The sequence below is a fragment of the Lissotriton vulgaris genome, chromosome 10, assembly GCF_964263255.1.
Source record: "Lissotriton vulgaris chromosome 10, aLisVul1.2, whole genome shotgun sequence".
Lineage (NCBI taxonomy): Eukaryota > Metazoa > Chordata > Amphibia > Caudata > Salamandridae > Lissotriton > Lissotriton vulgaris.
In genome coordinates this window covers 1,072,843,060-1,072,861,581 of record NC_141698.1, presented here as the reverse complement: position 1 = coordinate 1,072,861,581, position 18,522 = coordinate 1,072,843,060, and the positions used below count along the sequence as shown (strand labels likewise).

The following is an 18,522-nucleotide window of genomic DNA, read 5'->3' as shown; positions in this document are numbered from 1 at the left end:
AGGGTTGTTGTGACAATTTAATTACAACTTGAAAAAGTTGTTTATTGGAGTTTATTGCCTGTTCTATCTGGGTAGAGAAATATAGACTCTTTTCTTGAATGATCATGGTTTTATATTTCATGAATTAGTTTTTATATAATAGTTTCTCTTCGGGAGAGTATGTCTTTCTCCAGGGTCTTTCCCGGTTGCTACATTTCTGTCTTTGATCTCTGAGGGCACTAGTAAACCAGGGGCCTGAAGGGGCGCTTCAATTCTTCGATAATGATTTGATGGGTACTAACTTATTCATTGCGTTAGTTAGCCAATGGGTGTATGCTTTAGAGTCTATGTTAGGATCAGCTGGAATCTCAGTTTGCGACGAGGAGAGAAGTTCTGTAAAATGTTGACTATCGAGATTTTTCCATGATTTAAACGTGGTTGTGGCCTGTCTCACACTGGATTTAGGTGGTGGGCTGTCGAGAGGAATTTCAAATACTACAGAGTGATGGTCTCACCAAGCAAGGGGTAGGACATCTTTAATCTTGATGTTTTTAACATTGGTGAACAGTCCATCAAGGGTATGGCCTGCTTCTTGGGTACTTTCAGAGACCAGCTGAGGTTATATATGTGGCACATGCTTGCTATAAAAAATCACAAAGTTAACCATTCCGCCATAGTGTGCAATGGGCAGAAATATTGGCTGTGCCAATGCTTGATGAGGAATGCTGTTGTCATTACACTCCTTCTTTAAGAGATGTGCTGACATGTGAGGCAGGGACAGGCTCTGTGCATGTACCTTCGTCCATGTTGGTGTAACCACGCACTGTCTTCGTTCTCCACAGATCCTGCGGATTTGCACGCGGTACACCCCTGATCAGGACACCATGACCTTCTCCGACGGCCTTACCCTCAACCGAACCCAGATGCACAACGCGGGCTTCGGACCACTCACCGACCTGGTCTTCACGTTTGCCAATCAACTGCTGCCTTTGGAGATGGACGACACAGAAACGGGCCTTCTCAGCGCTATTTGTCTCATTTGTGAAGGTAAGGGGTGATGGGCACCTCCAGGGTGTCCTTCTAGAGGTTGAGGCATTCTATGAAAAACAGCGACTGCACCTTGCCCTTTCCCGGCTGTGGCACCTCCCCACAGGACTAGCAAATCCTAGGAGGCATAAGCCGGTGGATGAATGAGCCCTGTGGCGTCCTGTGGAATGCCGGGTGTCCAATTCCCTGTATATCTGAGCTGGTGTCTGGAATGTTGAGAGTGGATGATGCAATAGGATGCTGGTGCTTGGTAGGTAGGAGACAGCTGGAGGGAGGATGAAGCCCTGACAGGCCCTACCTACCATTGCAATACCTTCAACTTGAAATAAAGAACTTACCTCCTACCTGAGTGGCTCTAGTATGAAGACCCTGCCCTCCGATTTGAACACACCCGTTACCAGGGAGCGTTTAATTTCACAAACCGTCCCCATGCATTCAGACCCGACAGCATCGGAGGCACTGCTTAATTTGAGTCGGTAAATAAAGGTGAAGGGCTCCAGCGTACATTTTTAGATACGGGGGCCACATTGCAGAAGTGCCCCAGGGGCACAATGGGCGTTTGCGCCCGCTTTGCGTGCCCCCGGTGCACTTTGGTATTACAGAAGGGGCCGCAGATGCTTGTGCGTCCCCTTCTGTAATACCAATAGCGCTGATGCGCATAAACCACCAGTGCTATCCTCAGAGGGTGTTGCCTCATTTCCATGGGGGCGTGCACTTGAGGGGGTCCCTTTGTCTCTGCGCCATATTAGAGACCTTGGGCGCAGAGGCAAAGAAGCTGTCAGGAGGCCCCCTGATCGCAGCCCTCTGAAGGGTAGAAAGGGGGTCCCACAGATCCCAATGAAATCCCCTTGCAGGCAGGTGCAGTCCCTCGGGATGCCACCTGCACTGTGAAACCGGAGTGGCTTCGAAGCAGCCGCACCGTTTTTCACATGAATGCACTGCCCTGGGGGACAGCGCAAGTTTGCTGCTGCCCTGGAGGCTGCACATTCCTTCTAATACAGCGCATCTGCTTGGCTTCTGCTGAGAGCCCCCTTAAAAAGGCGAGCCCGGCGCAAACAAGGAAAATGCGCCGTATGTATGATACTGCCCCAGGACTTACTCTTTAGCATCAGGCTTCGACTCCGAGTGAGAGAGAGAAAGGTAACGAAGGGAGACGGAGGAGGGGCAGAGAAAAAGAGGAAAGCAGTGAGAAAGGGAGAACACAGGAATGAAAAACGAACATTGAAAAGAGATAAATGGGCATGGAGCGACCGGTGGTGGATGTAAAAGGTGCAAACTGGAATCAAAACTACACAGCCTTGTTATTTAGAGTCTGAGCTTCAGCAAAGCCAGTGGCAGGCTACTAAGAACAGCATCAAACCCATCAACTAAATGTTTAACAAGTTAATTACTTTCGGACATATGGAGGCTGATCACCGACCAGCTAATGGCTCAAAAGGCCAGTAATGATTGGGGTGAGTTGGTTGCATTACAAGCTGAGTGGGTGTCCAGTGCTACTCTTATGCACTAAGGGGCACATGCATCAATATTGCATTTTGCGATTCCTTAATTGCGAAAAATAAGGAATCACAATTAAGGAATTGCAAACTGCAATGCATCAAGAAATCGCTAAAAAAAATAGCGATTTCTTAAAATTCCTTAATTGCGATTCTCTAATTGGGAATCGCAATTAAGAAATACCTCCCCATCCATTCAGATGAGCCTAGAGGCCCCTAGGAATGAATGGGAAGACATTCTTAATTTGCGATTCACCATTAGAAATTCGCAAATTGAGAATGCAATTTCAAGGGTGCAGGGGTGTCCAAATGACACCCTGTTGCACCCCTGAAATCTGCCTATAAGTACATTTTGCGCACACACATGCCCCAAGGGCATGTTTTTGTGTAAAATGGGACTTTAGTGCATTTTTCAAAGTTTTCGCAAATTACCATGAAGGTGAACTTCATGGTAATTTGCTCCCCTTATTTGCGAATTCACAAATTTTTAAAGTTTGATGCATTGCATTTAAGGAATCTCAATTTGAGATTCCTTAAATGCAATCACAATTTAAGAAATCGCAATTTTGCGATTTCTTAAATTGCGAAAATTATAAAAATGATAATGCATCCCAAAAATTGGAATTGCATTCGCAAACATCCGAATTTTGCGATTCGCACCATTTGCGAATGCAATTTCCATTGATGCATGTGCCCCTAAGGGCCTTACTCATGGCATTTTGGCATATGGCTGCGCAGCATAGGGCAGCGCCGCAAGACCCCTTGCTGTGCTTCCCTGCGCCAAAGAGAAAGGGCAGGAATGCAGTGTATTTAAGTCATACAGTGCACTCCTGTCATTTCTGCCTGCGCTGGCACCACTTTGGCAGCCTAGCACAAACGCAGGCACCGTCCATTGCAGGCAGGATTGTTTCTGTGCAGGAAGGGCCACCTTCCTGCACAAAAACAATCCTACAAGGCATGTTCCTCTTTCTATGTGAATGCAGCGCACATGGAAAGAGGAAAAATTAGGAGAAATGAGTATATTTCACCTCATTACGCCTCACCTCGCGAGGCGTACGGGTTTGGGGCATCCCCAGATGTACATCACTTTGTAAATCAGGTGCAGCGTCACATGTACTGGAGGCTTGGAAAACCGCACAGGTTATACCCCTGAAAAAGAAAGCAAATATTCATATCTCCCAACTACAAAACCTCCGCCCTATATCCCTCCTCCCCTTTTGCGGAAAAGTTGTGGAGAAGGTTGTGAATAAGCAACTTATGAAATTTATTGAAGAGAACTCCCGTCTTCACCCAACCCAGTCAGGATTCAGAGCAGGATATTCAACTGAATCCGCGGTCCTCTTTTCCATTGAACGCCTGAGACAACTGGTTGATGGAGGGCAGACAGCAGCGTTGGTACTTTTAGACCTTAGTGCAGCATTTGACACCGTGCTGCACTCAACGCTGCTGTCACGCCTCTCCGATATGGGAATAGAGGGTCCAGCCCTGGAGTGGATAAAATCCTTTCTGGAAAATAGGAATTTTCAGGTGCATTGCCCTCCTTACAAATCATCTCCTCGTAAGTTGAGGCATGGAGTTCCACAAGGCTCAAGTTTGAGCCCCACGCTGTTCAACATTTATATGGAGCCTTTGGCACATATTGTGGAATCCTATGGTGTGGATATCGTCACATACGCTGACGATACCCAATTAATAATCCAACTTGCCAACAACCAGCCTGAGGAAGCCGCTAACTTTTCCAATTGTATGCGGGCTGTGGCAGGATGGATGAACAGCAACTGCCTCCGCCTAAAACGCGATAAAACGGAGTTGTTGGTGGTCGGTAAGTCCCCCTCCACCTGGTCGCAGGAATGGTGGCCAACGGAATTAGGGCCAATCCCCCGCCCAGCAGAGGTTGTCAAAAATTTGGGAATTATGATCGATGCGGAGCTTTCCTTCAAGCAACAGATTAATAAAATCACTGGAAAATGCTTTGGAATATTGAAAACTCTCCGCAAAGTTCTCGATCTGCTCCCCTTCGGTGCCAGGAAGAAACTTATCCACGCCCTGGTCACGCCACATTTGGATTATGGTAATGCCCTTCTTCTTGGCCTGAGCAAAAAAGGCATTCAACAGCTACAGGGTGTCCAAAATGCCGCGGCCCGCTTGGTGCTCAATGTTCCACGCAGGGCATCCGGTAAAACAGCATTGCGTAAACTTCATTGGCTCCCTATTGTGGAGCGCATTAAATTTAAGGCACTATGTATGGCTCATCGTATTGCCCAGGGAAAAGGCCCCAACTATCTGCAAAGACTCCTCACTATCCATCGCCCCACCCGAAATCTCAGATCCGCCGGAGTGATGTTATTCCAACTTCCCCGTGTTCGCAAAACCAGAATGGGAGGTAGCTCCTTCCGTTTCTTGGCTTGCAAACACTGGAATAGCCTCCCCCTAAACCTTCGTATGGAGCCCTCCGAAACAAGATTCAGACAATATGTAAAAACTTATCTCTTCCCCAAATAAATAGTACTCTGGTTCTTTCTGTCTCATCTGGGAGTAGTAGCATTTCAGCGCGGGGACACACCGTCATAGGTGTAACCAGGCGCTTTAAAAATGGCTTTATTATTATTATTATTTCCATTGGTGTTGTGTGGGAAAACCCACCGCAAAGCCCATGGAACGCCTCCTGGGCACAGAGTAAGGCAGCACAGCAATATGGGACGCATCGCACCTAGAAGCCCTCGGGCTTTCGAGCGCTATATGAATTTCAAAATCAAATGATTTATGTGGCCACAGGGCAGCTTTGTGCGGCGTTATACATCGCAATGAGAGGCCTGCGTCATGCATCTACCACTTTATGTGGTGCAAAAGTGACACAGGGCTCTCTTAAATTCGCCCATTAGGGGTATATTTACAAGATGATGATGCGGCGTGGTGCTGCAAGCCATCTCGCTGCGCTGAGCTGCACCACTAGGAAAGTGCAGGGATGCATCGTATTTACAATATGACGCATTCCTGTGCTATCCTCTGCGCTGGCGCACAATAGGCTGCCTAGAGCCAATGCAGGCACCCTTGCACCGGGGAGCAAGGGTGCCTGTGTTACAGGGATGATTGTTTTTGTGCAGGAAGGGATAACTTCTTGCACAAAAACAATCATTAATGGCATTTTCTTCCTTCTTTGTGTGCTGCAGAAATCAGAACACATAGAAAGAGGCAAAAACAAGGGGAAATAAGGGTATTTCGCCTAGTTGCGCCACTTTTATGCCTCCCTTGTGTAGGCGTTAGTATCTGATGCATTCGCAAGTTTGCAAAACCTTGTAAATCTGGGAATGCGTCAGAATCCATGGGCGTTGCGTGGCAACACCCAGAGCAACACCCATGGAAATCGCGTTTCACACAGCGTAATGCGTGAACGGGGTCCATATTTACAAGGCCATGAAAAGCCACGCAGAGTGACTTTGCTTGGGTTTTGTAAAAATGGCTCACTATTGTGCACCACTGGAGCGTCAAAAAAGTGATGTTCCGGTGGCGCTATGGGCTTGTAAATATGTGCCTTAGTTTGAGGTTTTATATGGCGCAGGCAGGGCTTGAAGAAGATCAGAGCGCTTCACACAGCGAAAAGAAGCTTAATCACATTGGGAGCTAGCGATTACAGAGAAAAGTGAAAACACTGGACAATATCTAAAAATTACAAAGACACAAAGTAACACAGAAAAAGTGCAGAAGTTTCAGCAGTTGTAGTACGTTGACTACATATATTTCTAAACAATTCTTCAGGCTGCACCTCCAACTAATGAAACAGAAAGTAAGCAAATGGCCTTTTGAGCCATTAGCTGGTCGGTGAGCAGCCGCCATATGCCCGAAAGTAATTAACTTGTTAAACATTTAGTTGATGAGTTTGATGCTGTTCTTAGTAGCCTGCCACTGGCTTTGCTGAAGCTCAGATGCCTAATACCAAGGCTGTGTAGTTTTGATTCCAGTTTGCGCCTTTTTAATTCACCACCAGTCGCTCCATGCCCGTTTATCTCTCTTTTCAATGTTCGTTTTTCATTCCTGTGTTCTCCCTTTCTCACTGATTTCCTCTTTTTCTCTGCCCCTCCTCCGTCTCCCTTTGTTACCTTTCTCTCTGTCACTTTGAGTGAAGGCCTGATGATAACCCACACTTGTAAAGCGCACAATCACCCGTAAGGGTCTCTAGACGCTGGGGGCCGTCGGGAAGATTAAGCAAGCTATTGCCCAGAGTCACATGGTGCTGGGCTAACCTGCCGCCGGGGATCGAACCGTGATCCCAAGAGTAAGTCCTGGGGCAGTATCATACATACAACGCATTTTCCTTGTTTAAGCCGGGCTCACCTTTTTAAAGGTGCACCCAGCACAAACCAAGCAAATGCGCTGTATTAGAATGAACAAACTTGCGCTGTCCCCCAGGGCAGTGCATTCATGTGAAAAACGGTGCGGCTGCTTCGAAGCCACTCGTGTTTCGCAGTGCAGGTGGCATCCTGAGGGACTGCACCTGCCTGCAAGGGGATTTCACTGGGATCTGTGGGACCCCCTTTCTACCCTTCAGAGGGCTGCGATCAGGGGCATCCTGACAGCTTCTTTGCCTCTGTGCCCAAGGTCTCTAATATAGTAAGACCTGTCTCACGGGGCCTAGACACAACAAGGGGAAGCCAACGAGGCTGGCTGCAGGAGGGGACCAGTGTGGTCAATGGGATGGTGAGGAGTTAGCTGTGAAGAGAGAAGGAAAAATGTAATGGCTGAAATGCTTGAATTAATCTCAGCCACTTGTTATTGATAGGGGTCACATTCCAGTCCATCGTTTTGTGCCCACAGTGCCACTGCAGACAGAGACTAGACATCTGCAATGTTGTTAAGAGCTAGACAGTAGGCTCAAGCATTGGAATCACACTTGCCAGTCTTCAGAGGCACGGTAACCACCGAGGGCTCCCTCCCATTGGCTGAGAGGGTTACCTACAGAAAGGCTATCAAACGGATGTTCTGCCAGTGACAGCCAGAAGTCGTGGTGCCTGGGTCTTTGCCCTTCATTTCACTCACAGTTAATCAGGTTGAAGAAAAGTCCAAAAGGTAACGAGCAAAGTTTGTGTAGAGGGGAGGCAACGTGCTTCCTCACCAGAGAACACTCTCTGGCCTGCCCTAGTGCCCCTAGAAGTGTACCATGATTTCAATCTACAGCCCTTAATTCCTCGCACACTCACCCTTCTGCCCTGTTTCCTCTCCAGCTGCCCTCTACTTCTACCCCTCCCTTTCCACCTGTAGAGCAGGTAACAACCCATTACATGGTATCACTCCTGACTCCACCAGGTGAGATGCCAGTATTTAGAGAAAATAACTCCATTCCTAAGGTTTCTTCCTTAATCTCAGTATCCTGTCCTCTCATTTCCTGCCGGGTCTGGCGGCTTACTGGACTAATGAGTCCACTCTAGGGGCCAGTGTTTGATCTCATGGTCACAGGTTCCAATCCCGGCAGTCCACTCAGCCTTTCATCCTTCTGAGGTCGATAAAACGAGTGCCATTGAGTTGGGTAACAATAAACATCTGTTATTCAGCCCCAAGATACCCTTAGGTGAACATGCACTTTACAAAATGTTATTTTATTTCCTCTCCACTGACTCCCCACCCCATTGCCGCAGCGTTTTGAGGCCTACTTTGAGCGTAGTGTACAACTACCTCATACAGCACACCTACACGTAAACGAGACACTTTCACTCACCACCTATTCACCTTTGTATCCAAAACAACCTGCAGTGCCCTCCTGTGGTGAGACGATGCACAACACTGCTTGATGTGAAAGGATAAACATGGCTGTTCAGTTGAGAGCTTGACTAAACTATGTATAATTGTAATTGTATTTATATAGCTATGATTACCTCTGACATGGCTTCGAAGCACTTTTCAGCGAGTAGCACGCTACTCCGTAACCCAAAGGGTTAGTGGTGGATTAGTATACCTTCAGTTTTGGAATCAAAATGGGGGGCCTGCGTGCATTTGCCAGTTACTCACTTGAATGGAGAACGGCATGACGTATGGATGTCAAACAGAGTCCATTCTGAGGGAAAGGCATTGGGTGGGAGTAGCAGGAGAGGTGTGGCACAGCGGCCAGAGCGGCTGACTACGGAGCGCAGGGCTCACGGGTCTATCGCAGGCGGCAGCTCAGCTCAGCACCATGTGACTCTGGGCAATAGCTCGCTTAATCTCCCCGACGGCCCCCAGCGCCTAGAGACCCTTAGGGGTGAGTAGTTTGCGCTTTACAAATACCAGATTTAGTGCTCCCTTGCAATCATCATGCTGCTTAATACACACATACAAGGGCTTTCAGTCAGCCCTCTTCATCCATTGGTCTGTTCAAGTGTCATTCATATTTGATTTTCACACCGCACACTTTCAGCAGCATTTTGCCCCGGTGCTCAGTCACTTACAAATCAGTTAACTTTGTTGCCAAAGCTGGTGAGTCTGCTTGACTTCTGCTTTCATTTCACAATTCACAATTTATTTTTGCTATGGGTCATTTAATTTGTGCTTATTATTAATTTTGCAAACATACACACTCCAACTCAAAATGTCACAACTTTACTTTTTATTTCTTTTGAACTTTTTTTAATGCCTACTGCATATATTTTTCATAACAATTAAAGAAAAATGCTTACTTTCCATGGCCAGACTTACTGCATTTGCCAGCGTTTGTTTTTGTCTGATTCGTAAACGGTTTCTATGTTTACCTTGCAAGACGCCTGTGGTCCCCGCTCCTTTCTTGTGTTGCTGGTTTGTAGAGAGTGAAAGCAAACAAATCTAGCTAAATCGCGGCTTTCCCGCTTTAATTGTGTGATCTTAGGCAAATATTTTATTTCCTCACAACTCTTTTCTCGTGATTGTCGCGTAATCGTATACAGCGTTTTCGAATTTGAGAGTTCAGACTAACAGTGTTGTAGATAAGAGAACAAGGAAATTACACCATAGTGGCAAAATATCCGTGAGCGAAAACCCCGTTTTCAAGGGTAAAATTCTATGATTCATTGGATTTTGCTTTCACAAATGTTATTGTTTTTTTTGTTTGTCCTTTGCTTGAACCTAGGCGCGCGTCATCGCTCAAGCTCGGGCCATGTGTGTTTATTTATATGGTTTACCTTCATCTTTAATTCACTGCTGCCATCGTGTGGTTATTGTAGGCATTTCAGGACTAATTCGAATCATGATCGAAACTAGTTCTGTATAAAGCAGCCCTGTTAAGATTTCCTTTTCTGTGAAAGGGCTTGGGCCAGAAACTTACCTGAAGGACGCACGCCACACGCAGCCTCTGCCCCTGGGTCCAGGAACGCTGTAGGTCTCGCCGCCATCACCATCCCACGGCGGCTGGAGACTACAGCTCCCAGCGGGCTTTGCGTGAACTTCCGGTTTTCCGCTGCCTGCGCGCCCGGAGGCGCTACAAAGGCGGAGCAACCCCTCGGTGGAGCGGGGGTCTTGGGCCAGAAACTTACCTGAAGGACGCACGCCACACGCAGCCTCTGCCCCTGGGTTCAGGAACGCTGTAGACTCGCCGCCATCACCATCCCACGGCGGCTGGAGACTACAGCTCCCAGCGGGCTTTGCGTGAACTTCCGGTTTTCCGCTGCCTGCGCGCCCGGAGGCGCTACAAAGGCGGAGCAACCCCTCCGCGTCGCGGGACGCGCGCGGGTGATGCCGGGCGGAGCCCGGGCAGAGGGCGGGCCGTCTGTGGCCGTCCGGGGACGCCGAGGGACGGGACGGGCCACCCCCCTTGGTCCCTCGCCTCTGACACCACTCCTAGGTTCTGCACCCTGGTTATAGGAACCTTGCATAGGACAGTGGAGCCCCTGAAAGTTACACGCTAAACCCCAACGGCAGCACGCAAGAGGTTAGGCTGAACCCAAAGCCGCACCTTGTTGTGGCGACAAGGAAAGAGACCAAGGAGGAATGATGTCCACTCACCCTAACACACGCTCGAATGGGACCAAGCCAACCAAGAGAACAACAACCCCTAAGACAACAAGGGGGGAAACAAAGGAGGCTGCCCACGCAAAGGGGAACAAACCTACAGCAATCGACTTAATGTTAAAAAAAGTCACAGGGGAAATTGAACGAATGGAACGGAGTTTATCCTCCTCGCCAAATCTCAATGCCATCTCTCAAACACCCCCTAGAGACGTACTTTTAATTGATAGTTTAAACACCCAGGGCAGTGTGTCACAAACAAATTATGGCACAGTGGATGTCCCTTGTGCGCAAACCTCAGGGCTAGAATCCCCTGAACTTATTGACACGGCCCCCCGAAAAGCAAGGAAGCGAGTGGGGAGGAATAAGGGTCAGCAGAGGCAGAGGAAAGCACCCCCAAGAACTAACTCCCCAATAAGCCTTCATAATTCACAAGAAAATAATCCCCGAGAAGACACTATCCCCCCAGGGTGGATCGAGATAGTAGTAACATATCAAAAAACAGCTAGAATCCTTCATTGCGGCACAATTAAAACCCATCATAAGTAAGGTGGATAAAATAATGTGCGAGTTCTCCAAACAATCTAAGGCATTAGAACACGCACTCGCAAAGACTTCCGCTGACCAACCACAACCGACAGTGGAATCCATAAATGATAAGGTAAACACTAAGAGGGCCCAAAATAACAACTGTGTCAGCCATGACCAACAGGCTATAGCTCAGATTCATGAGCCCCCCAGCACTGCCCAAAACCCCAAAGGGGACACAAACGGTAACCATAGAGGGAGACATCAACAAGGTGCGAATAACACACAGAGGGAAAAACCTCCCATACAACCACTAATGCAATGGAGACAAGACGAGCGCCTGCAAAGTGAAGGGAATTATAACCACTGTTACACAGACCCTGATCCCTTTTATGACACCAATACCCAGGCACCACACTTAGATTTACCCCCCCCGAGGCGAATCCCTTTGTAATAATCTTTGCCGGGGTCCCAGAAAATAGGCCTAACGAGAGAGAAACACACCCACAATTGCTCTCTAAAATTTCTAGATGGTTGAACATCCATAGACCCTTAGATAATGGGGAAAGAGGAGAGATCCTAAGCGTAAGAAGGGTAAACTGGGTTGGGAGGAGAAATAAAGATATCAGAGGTGACTGCATAGTCGCAAACTTCACGGACACTAGTCTGGTAGAGTATATCCTAAAGAACTCCAACAGGAACCAAACCAGCACGATTTGTGCCCTCCCACTTGGGTATTTTTACCCAAGGACACGAAACAACATTCGGGGGGAGGATGAGGGAGGATGGACGCTGGTTAGATCACAGCGCCCACACAGACCTAGACTAGCAAGCCACCTCCAACAGCCCTATCCCCAGCGTGACTACCCCCAATGGAGAAACAGATACGCCCCATTTCAATCTCTAGAGGACATAGATTGACTCGAACCCACTCCCTCCACCCAAAAGAACATAACAGGAAGCCCGGGCACTAGTAGTTATCTTGGCCCACTAGTGGGGAATACAGGGGGGAGCGTGAAGAGTGTATTAACCAGGGGACTAGACTCACCCCGCCCCCAGAGGGAAAAGGAACATACAACTGAACTAGATTTCCCACTAGATGGAACGGAGAGAGCAACTGAAACCCACATGGCAAGAGGCAAAGAAAAGCGGGAGGGCCTGACCATCCTATCATGGAATGTTGCAGGGCTGGAAGCCAAGTTAAAAAACAAGGAATGGCTAGAATTCATCAAATGTTTTCATTTGATAGCGCTCCAGGAAACATGGGCAAGAGACTCGGGCCCATGTCAATTGGAGGGCTACAAATGTTTCTTTAAACCCGCACAGGGCACAAACTCGGGAAGAGCTAAGGGAGGTTTAGTCCTATATGCAGACTTAGACTTGCAGGGTTCCTGGTCATTTCTCGACGGTCCCTCAGATAATATACAAGCAGTTAGACTTACTCATCAGGGGGAGTGTTTACTGTTTGTGAATTTTTATAATTCCGGACCGGTGGAAGGAAATTTCCCAGTCCTAGAGCAGTTGGAGACCTGTTTAACCAAGGAATTAGATCAAAGGGCGACGGGCCTTGAACCAACTGTCCTATTGATGGGGGACTTTAATTGCCACCTATGCCCCAAACTACTCCCCTTAACCCCTGATTGGTCAGCTTGTCCTTTAGAAAAGGGCCCACACTTCACACATACCAAAGAGGGTAGCTTACTGATGAAGCTATTAGATAACTTTGCCCTCACAAAGGTCATGGATTTATCCGCTCATAATGCAGGTGAATCCCCAATACCAACATTCAAGGGCAAAGGTGGGGGTTCTATAATAGATTACGTTATGATATCCGCCTGGGCTAGGGAAAGGATCATAAATACCAGGACAGAGTGGAGTCCCTTTAGCGACCATAACCCCATTATAACAGAAATTAAAGGGAATGATTTCATTAAAAAAGTCCCAGTGGTGATCCAACAAGCAGAAATCCAACCAACAGACCAAGGGAGACGCCTAAGGTGGTCACTGATCAACCCCCAAGACTTCTATGTTAAATTAGTAAATGAAGGGAAAGTTCACATAGAGACCTGTCTAGATGCTACAATAGAGGGCAGAGGAGTAGTAGAGGCATTTGAATCCCTAACCAAAATCGTAGCGAAACTCCTGACAACCAGGAAGCCCATAAACTTGCAATCCATGCCCAGATGGTTTGATGCTAACTGTTCGAAAGCGTTAAGAGACCTAAAACAGAGCCTGAAAATGATACCAAGGGACAAAAATGAAATCACCCGTTGCAGGCAAAACTATAAAAACCAGATCAAGATCAGAAAAAGCACCCTTCAAAAAGAAACCTGGACAGACTTACGGGAGGCCGGCGAAAACAAGGACTATACCCAGTTCTGGAAAATCATAAATAAACCATGTTTTCACGATTCAAGCTCCCCAGTCATTAGCTCAAACATTCTGCCGGAACAATGGATTGCCCATTTTAAATCGCTGTACAATCAGCAGGATGTAGACATTGGTGATGGAATATGGAGGGGGCCAAGGGCGGAAAAACTCGAATTATCCCTGGATGAAGTTCTAAAGGCAATACTAGGGTTAACACGAAACAAAGCCCCGGGCCCAGATGGAACCCCCCCGGATCTCTTTCTGAGCAACACGGACCTTTGGGCTCCAATGGTAACGAGAGTACTGAATGCAGCCATCAAAACGGGTCTGCCGAGATCATGGTCCACTGCGGTGATCGTCCCTATTTACAAGAAAGGCTGTAGGGACAGCCCGCAGTGTTACAGACCAATATCGCTCATTGACGTCTCTGCCAAGGTACTGGGGAGGGCACTCCTTAACCGCCTACTGGACTGGACTGACACCCATAACATTCTGGTGGACACCCAGTACGGGTTCAGAACGGGGAGATCAACCACTGATCAGTGCCTCAACCTGTACCTGCTCACTGCTAAGTACACGAAAGCGTCTGAAGGTACCATGTATATGGGGTTCATGGACTTAGCAGCGGCGTTTGACAATGTAAATAGAGCCAAACTATGGTCGATCATGTTCAACCTGGGAATCGACCCGGATCTTATCAACATCTTGAGGGAACTCCACTGGAACACCACTGCCAAGGTCCGCTACAGCGCGGGGGGGGTGAGTACCGATCCCTTCCTGTGCTCGGGCGGGGTAAGGCAGGGGTGTATCCTGGCACCTTTTCTGTTTTCCCTCTACATAAACGGCCTGGAGAGCGACCTAATAGCACTAGGAACTGACTGTCCAAAGGTGGGCTCACGTCATATGCCAGTACTTTTGTATGCTGATGACGCCGTCCTCTTAGCCCGGACGGCGGTCGGACTGCAACATCTAATCAAGGGCTTCGCCGATTTTATGCGGAAATTGGACTTATCTGTAAATATGACAAAATCCTTTATCATGACAGTGGGGAAAAAACCTCAGAAGAAATTCGTATTTAAACTAGGGGCTCATGTTCTGGACAGTGTCAAAACATTCCCATATCTGGGTCTCCTATTCGATGAGAAACTGAAGTTCGCCCCGCTGGTAGAGGAGAGGGCGAGGAGACTTGTCTCAGCAAATGGAGCCATTTTAAACTTTGCTCGCCGAATGGGAAGGTGGTCCCCTGAGCAGGTGTTGACTCTGTACAGATCAGTCAGCATCTCAAAAACAATATACGGATCAGAAGTCTGGGGTTTCAGAGATGCTCAATTAATCCAAAGTAAGGAGGAAATTTTTTTTTAAAAACTGCTAAAACTTCCGCTGAGCACATCCGCCGCAGTAACACACAATGAGCTGGGAATATCATATATTTCAGACTTGATTAAACTGAGACCCATACTGGCATGGATCAAAATTTGGCTTAACCCCAACGCGGAACTATCCAGACAGATTATCCAGGATTGTTTGACGAAAGAAAAATGCCTCCAAATCCCTTGGCTGAAATATATTAAAGACACCCTAGGGGAAATAGATGAACAAAGATTATTTTTTGACCCATCCCTGGTGGACATATATACCAGTCACTCGATACAAGGCCAATTGCTGGACAAATTTGGTGACAGGAGGAGGGAGCTTGACTCTATTAAATCCTCCGTAGTTGCTCACTCGCTAGTTTCGAATCAAATTGGCATGGAACCATACCTCTTTTTATTGTATAGTCAGCATGAGAGGTTTTTAATGACTCGTTTTAGGCTCAACTTGTTGCACCACATTTTAGCTCATCCATCAGGGTTTACTGCAACAGTTGAGCAGAAGGGTGCCTGCGGCTGCGACAATAGGTCTCCGCAGGACACCCTTCATTTTGTATTATTGTGTCCTTTTTTTAAAATACCTCGCCAAAGGTTTCTACTGGGGGTTTTGAAAGACTCAAAAATCACCCATGCTAAATCTGCTTTATTGTTCCTACAGAGAGCCACTGAAATACGAACCCTATGTGCTATTATAACTTTTCTTAAAATCGCTTTTAAACTGAGAAACACTATGGGCTGTTGAAACTGGTAGGCAAGGGAAATATCTATTATATGATGCGGAGCTTTTGTATCTCATCTGCACTTTGGTCCTTCTGCTCGCAAAAACCTTTTTTCCTTAAAAGTGATGCCCCTTCTCCTTTCTTTCTTTTTTTAATGAAATGTTGCTAATGAAAGTTTGTGATCATGTTTTTTACTGTGATGTATTTTCATGATGGTTTTTAACCTTCGAAATAAATAAACAAACTGAAACTGAAACTGAAAGGTTGCCATTGGAAAGTCTGATTGTGTTTTTAATTGTAGATTGATTATATACCCTTTCATCGATTACCGTACTGTAATGCTGCACAGTTTGCGCTTGTTTGGTTTTATGTGCGGTTTTCGCAGTCACACCAAAGCGGTCCATAAGCAAATAAGGATTTTTTTCCAATACTTTCTGCTGCCTTTGAAAGGCCGGTGGGGCTGGAGAAAAGTCAGTTAACTTGTGTCTTCACCCCAGTCTACCCTACCATGAGACCTATCAGGCTGGCTCCCGATTTCCGCATACAAGAGTCTCCCAATAATTGCCATATAGCGCCTAGAGCCCTTGCTACAGCGCCACCGTTTCGGACCTACCTCTAACACTGAAGGCCTACCGTCCTCAGGAAGGCTCCTCATTTGCAGCCTGTCTCCTGGCGCCCTTCTCTGTGGCAATCTGCATCACAAATCAAAGGCCTCCGGGGCAGGTGGTAACAACGCCCGATATGTGGGGCTCAGTGTCCTTAAGTTTAAATCCAGGCCGGTCTGGTGAGCGTGAGCCCCCGTGTGGGTGCAGCTGAGCCCCCGTGTGGGTGCAGCATTCCAGCGGCACTCCGAGGCTACATTGATGTGCCCAGAGAAGGGAGGCATGTTTTGACTCAACGGCTTCCCTCAACACAGGGCTTTAAGTGGGATGAAAAAACTGGGGTGGGGTCTCTCAAACAGGCGTGGTCAATGTAATTAAGGGCGTGGCTTAAAAACACTTAAGATAAAAATCTGCACTTAGCATAGTGTGCCGCCCGACTTGCATTTTGCTTTTTTCCTCATTGCATCCATATATGTGATACAAGTAACATCACACCTACAACAAGTCGAGACTATTGGCTTTGTCAGTGGTTGTTAGTTGCATAAGATAAATAAGCAGTTATGAAAAACAAGGATACCCCATTAGTAAAACCTGGGGTTGAAGTATCTATAGAAGGAACAATGGTTTTGGGTGGCCTCAAAAGGTCCTTAGAGAGTAAAGTATAACTATAATTCTAGAATCAATCTAGGGAGCAGGCTTTGTAGGGTAGTATACACATAAAAAAACTTTTATTTACGTTTTTTTGGTTCAATTATATTTTCAGGTGCTCACACATGTGACAAAGTGCTTATAGTGACTATGTGAAAATATTTTAAAATTAAACTATATACAAGGTGTCACAAACAAGGGTAATCCCCCCAAAAATATGTACAATAGGGTAGGGGAGTTTCCTTGAATGGGTCCATTCAAGGAAACTCCCCTACCCTATTGTACATATTAGGGTAGGGGAGTTATATTGGGTAATCGAATTAATGTATGAAATTCTCATACGGAGATTCCTTCATTATGGGTCAATCTCGCCACATCAGGTTGCAAGAGAGTCGCATTTCAAGTGGTCCCTGCCACGCGTAGGGAAGCATTAGCTTCTAGTGCGGACTCTGCCCCTGCCCCCATACATTAATTGAACTTTACACAAGTTGTGTGAGTATTCAACCTTATTTTATGTACTGTCCTGACGAAAGCTCCATAGACCCTCTTTGGGCCCAGGTGAGCTGAAACATGTCGACCTATCTATAGAGACATATGGTAATCCAGTAACTCGATTACCCAATATACTACTCTTCCAGTTTTAAATTACAGTGCCCACCTCTTTATAATAAATGTTGGTTTGGTGTGACACTGCTTTTTAATAATTCTCTTGGCTGCTCTACATATTTTCCCTCTGTGGCTGTCCCTACAATTTCTGGACACTTCTACACTTACCAGAGGTTGCCTCGGGTGAGGCAGGCATATAGCACGTCATTTGATAACCCGATGACTATGCCGTGACGCTTGACGAGGGGCGGATAAAAAGATACACCGCAACATCTAAATCATAGCGTCTATGAGGGTTTTCAAACATAACCAATGGTTATTGTAGATACCAGTGTCCATTCCCACTTTTTTTTTTCACAACAGATTTTATTGAGCAGTTAAAGCAAAGGAAAATTGTGGCTCTCCACAATCAGGAGATCGCCACCAACAGTTATGGTACAGTTTATTACGCATGCACAATTGTCCGATCAATAAGGAGAGAAAAGCTCAAGAAGAACCACCCCTCATCCCACCCTTACCCCAACAACTCCCACTACCCCCCAAACTCCCCCCCAATCCCCACCCCCCCCCCACGCACGTGTGCAAGAAGCTGCAAGCAAGACTTGGGTGCGGTGTGACAGGTATGCCACAGAACTCAGGCCAATACAACACATCTCATTCATATGTCCTCCTCTCGTTCTACTGGGGGATCCAACAACAGCCCCCTATAATCAGCCCACCGCTTCCAGATTTTAAAATGCTTACGGGGGCAAACACCGGTCTCCCGAGCCCCATGTAGTAATCCAGTCCAGCCTTCCATGCAGACAAGGGGGGGCTCTCTCTCCCTTCCATGCCCGGGCCAGATCTCTCTTAGCCACAACAAGTCCCAACAACAGTAAGTGACGTTTGTAAATGTTTCCACCGATACCCTCCATGACATGGAGCAGCCCCAGCCGATGAGTGCGGGGGAGATCCCACCTAGGACTTCAGACAGGCAGCCCCATACACCTCTCCAAAAGCCAGACAGTCTAGCACATGACCACACCGTATGCAGCAGCGTACCCAGTGCAGCCCCACAGCGCAGACACTCCGGAGACTCAATCAGTCCCGCCTTCCATAGTCGCTCTCGGGTGTAATAGGCCCTATGAAGATATTTAAATTGAATTAGCCGAAGCTGCATCGCGATAGCAGCCCCTCGCGGGGACTCCAGGGCCTCCCTCCAATCATCCTCGTC

The 18,522-nt window shown here is 47.2% G+C and overlaps 1 protein-coding gene across 1 annotated transcript in view; it reads left to right on the top strand.

Moving 5' to 3' along the window:
* Positions 1 to 18,522, top strand: part of RARB (retinoic acid receptor beta) — a 336,058-nt gene that overhangs the window by 281,390 nt on the left and 36,146 nt on the right. Inside the window, exon 6 of the mRNA XM_086942137.1 lies at positions 822 to 1,026. Coding sequence (XP_086798263.1) covers positions 822 to 1,026 — 205 coding nt within the window. The remainder of the gene's footprint in view (positions 1 to 821; positions 1,027 to 18,522) is intronic.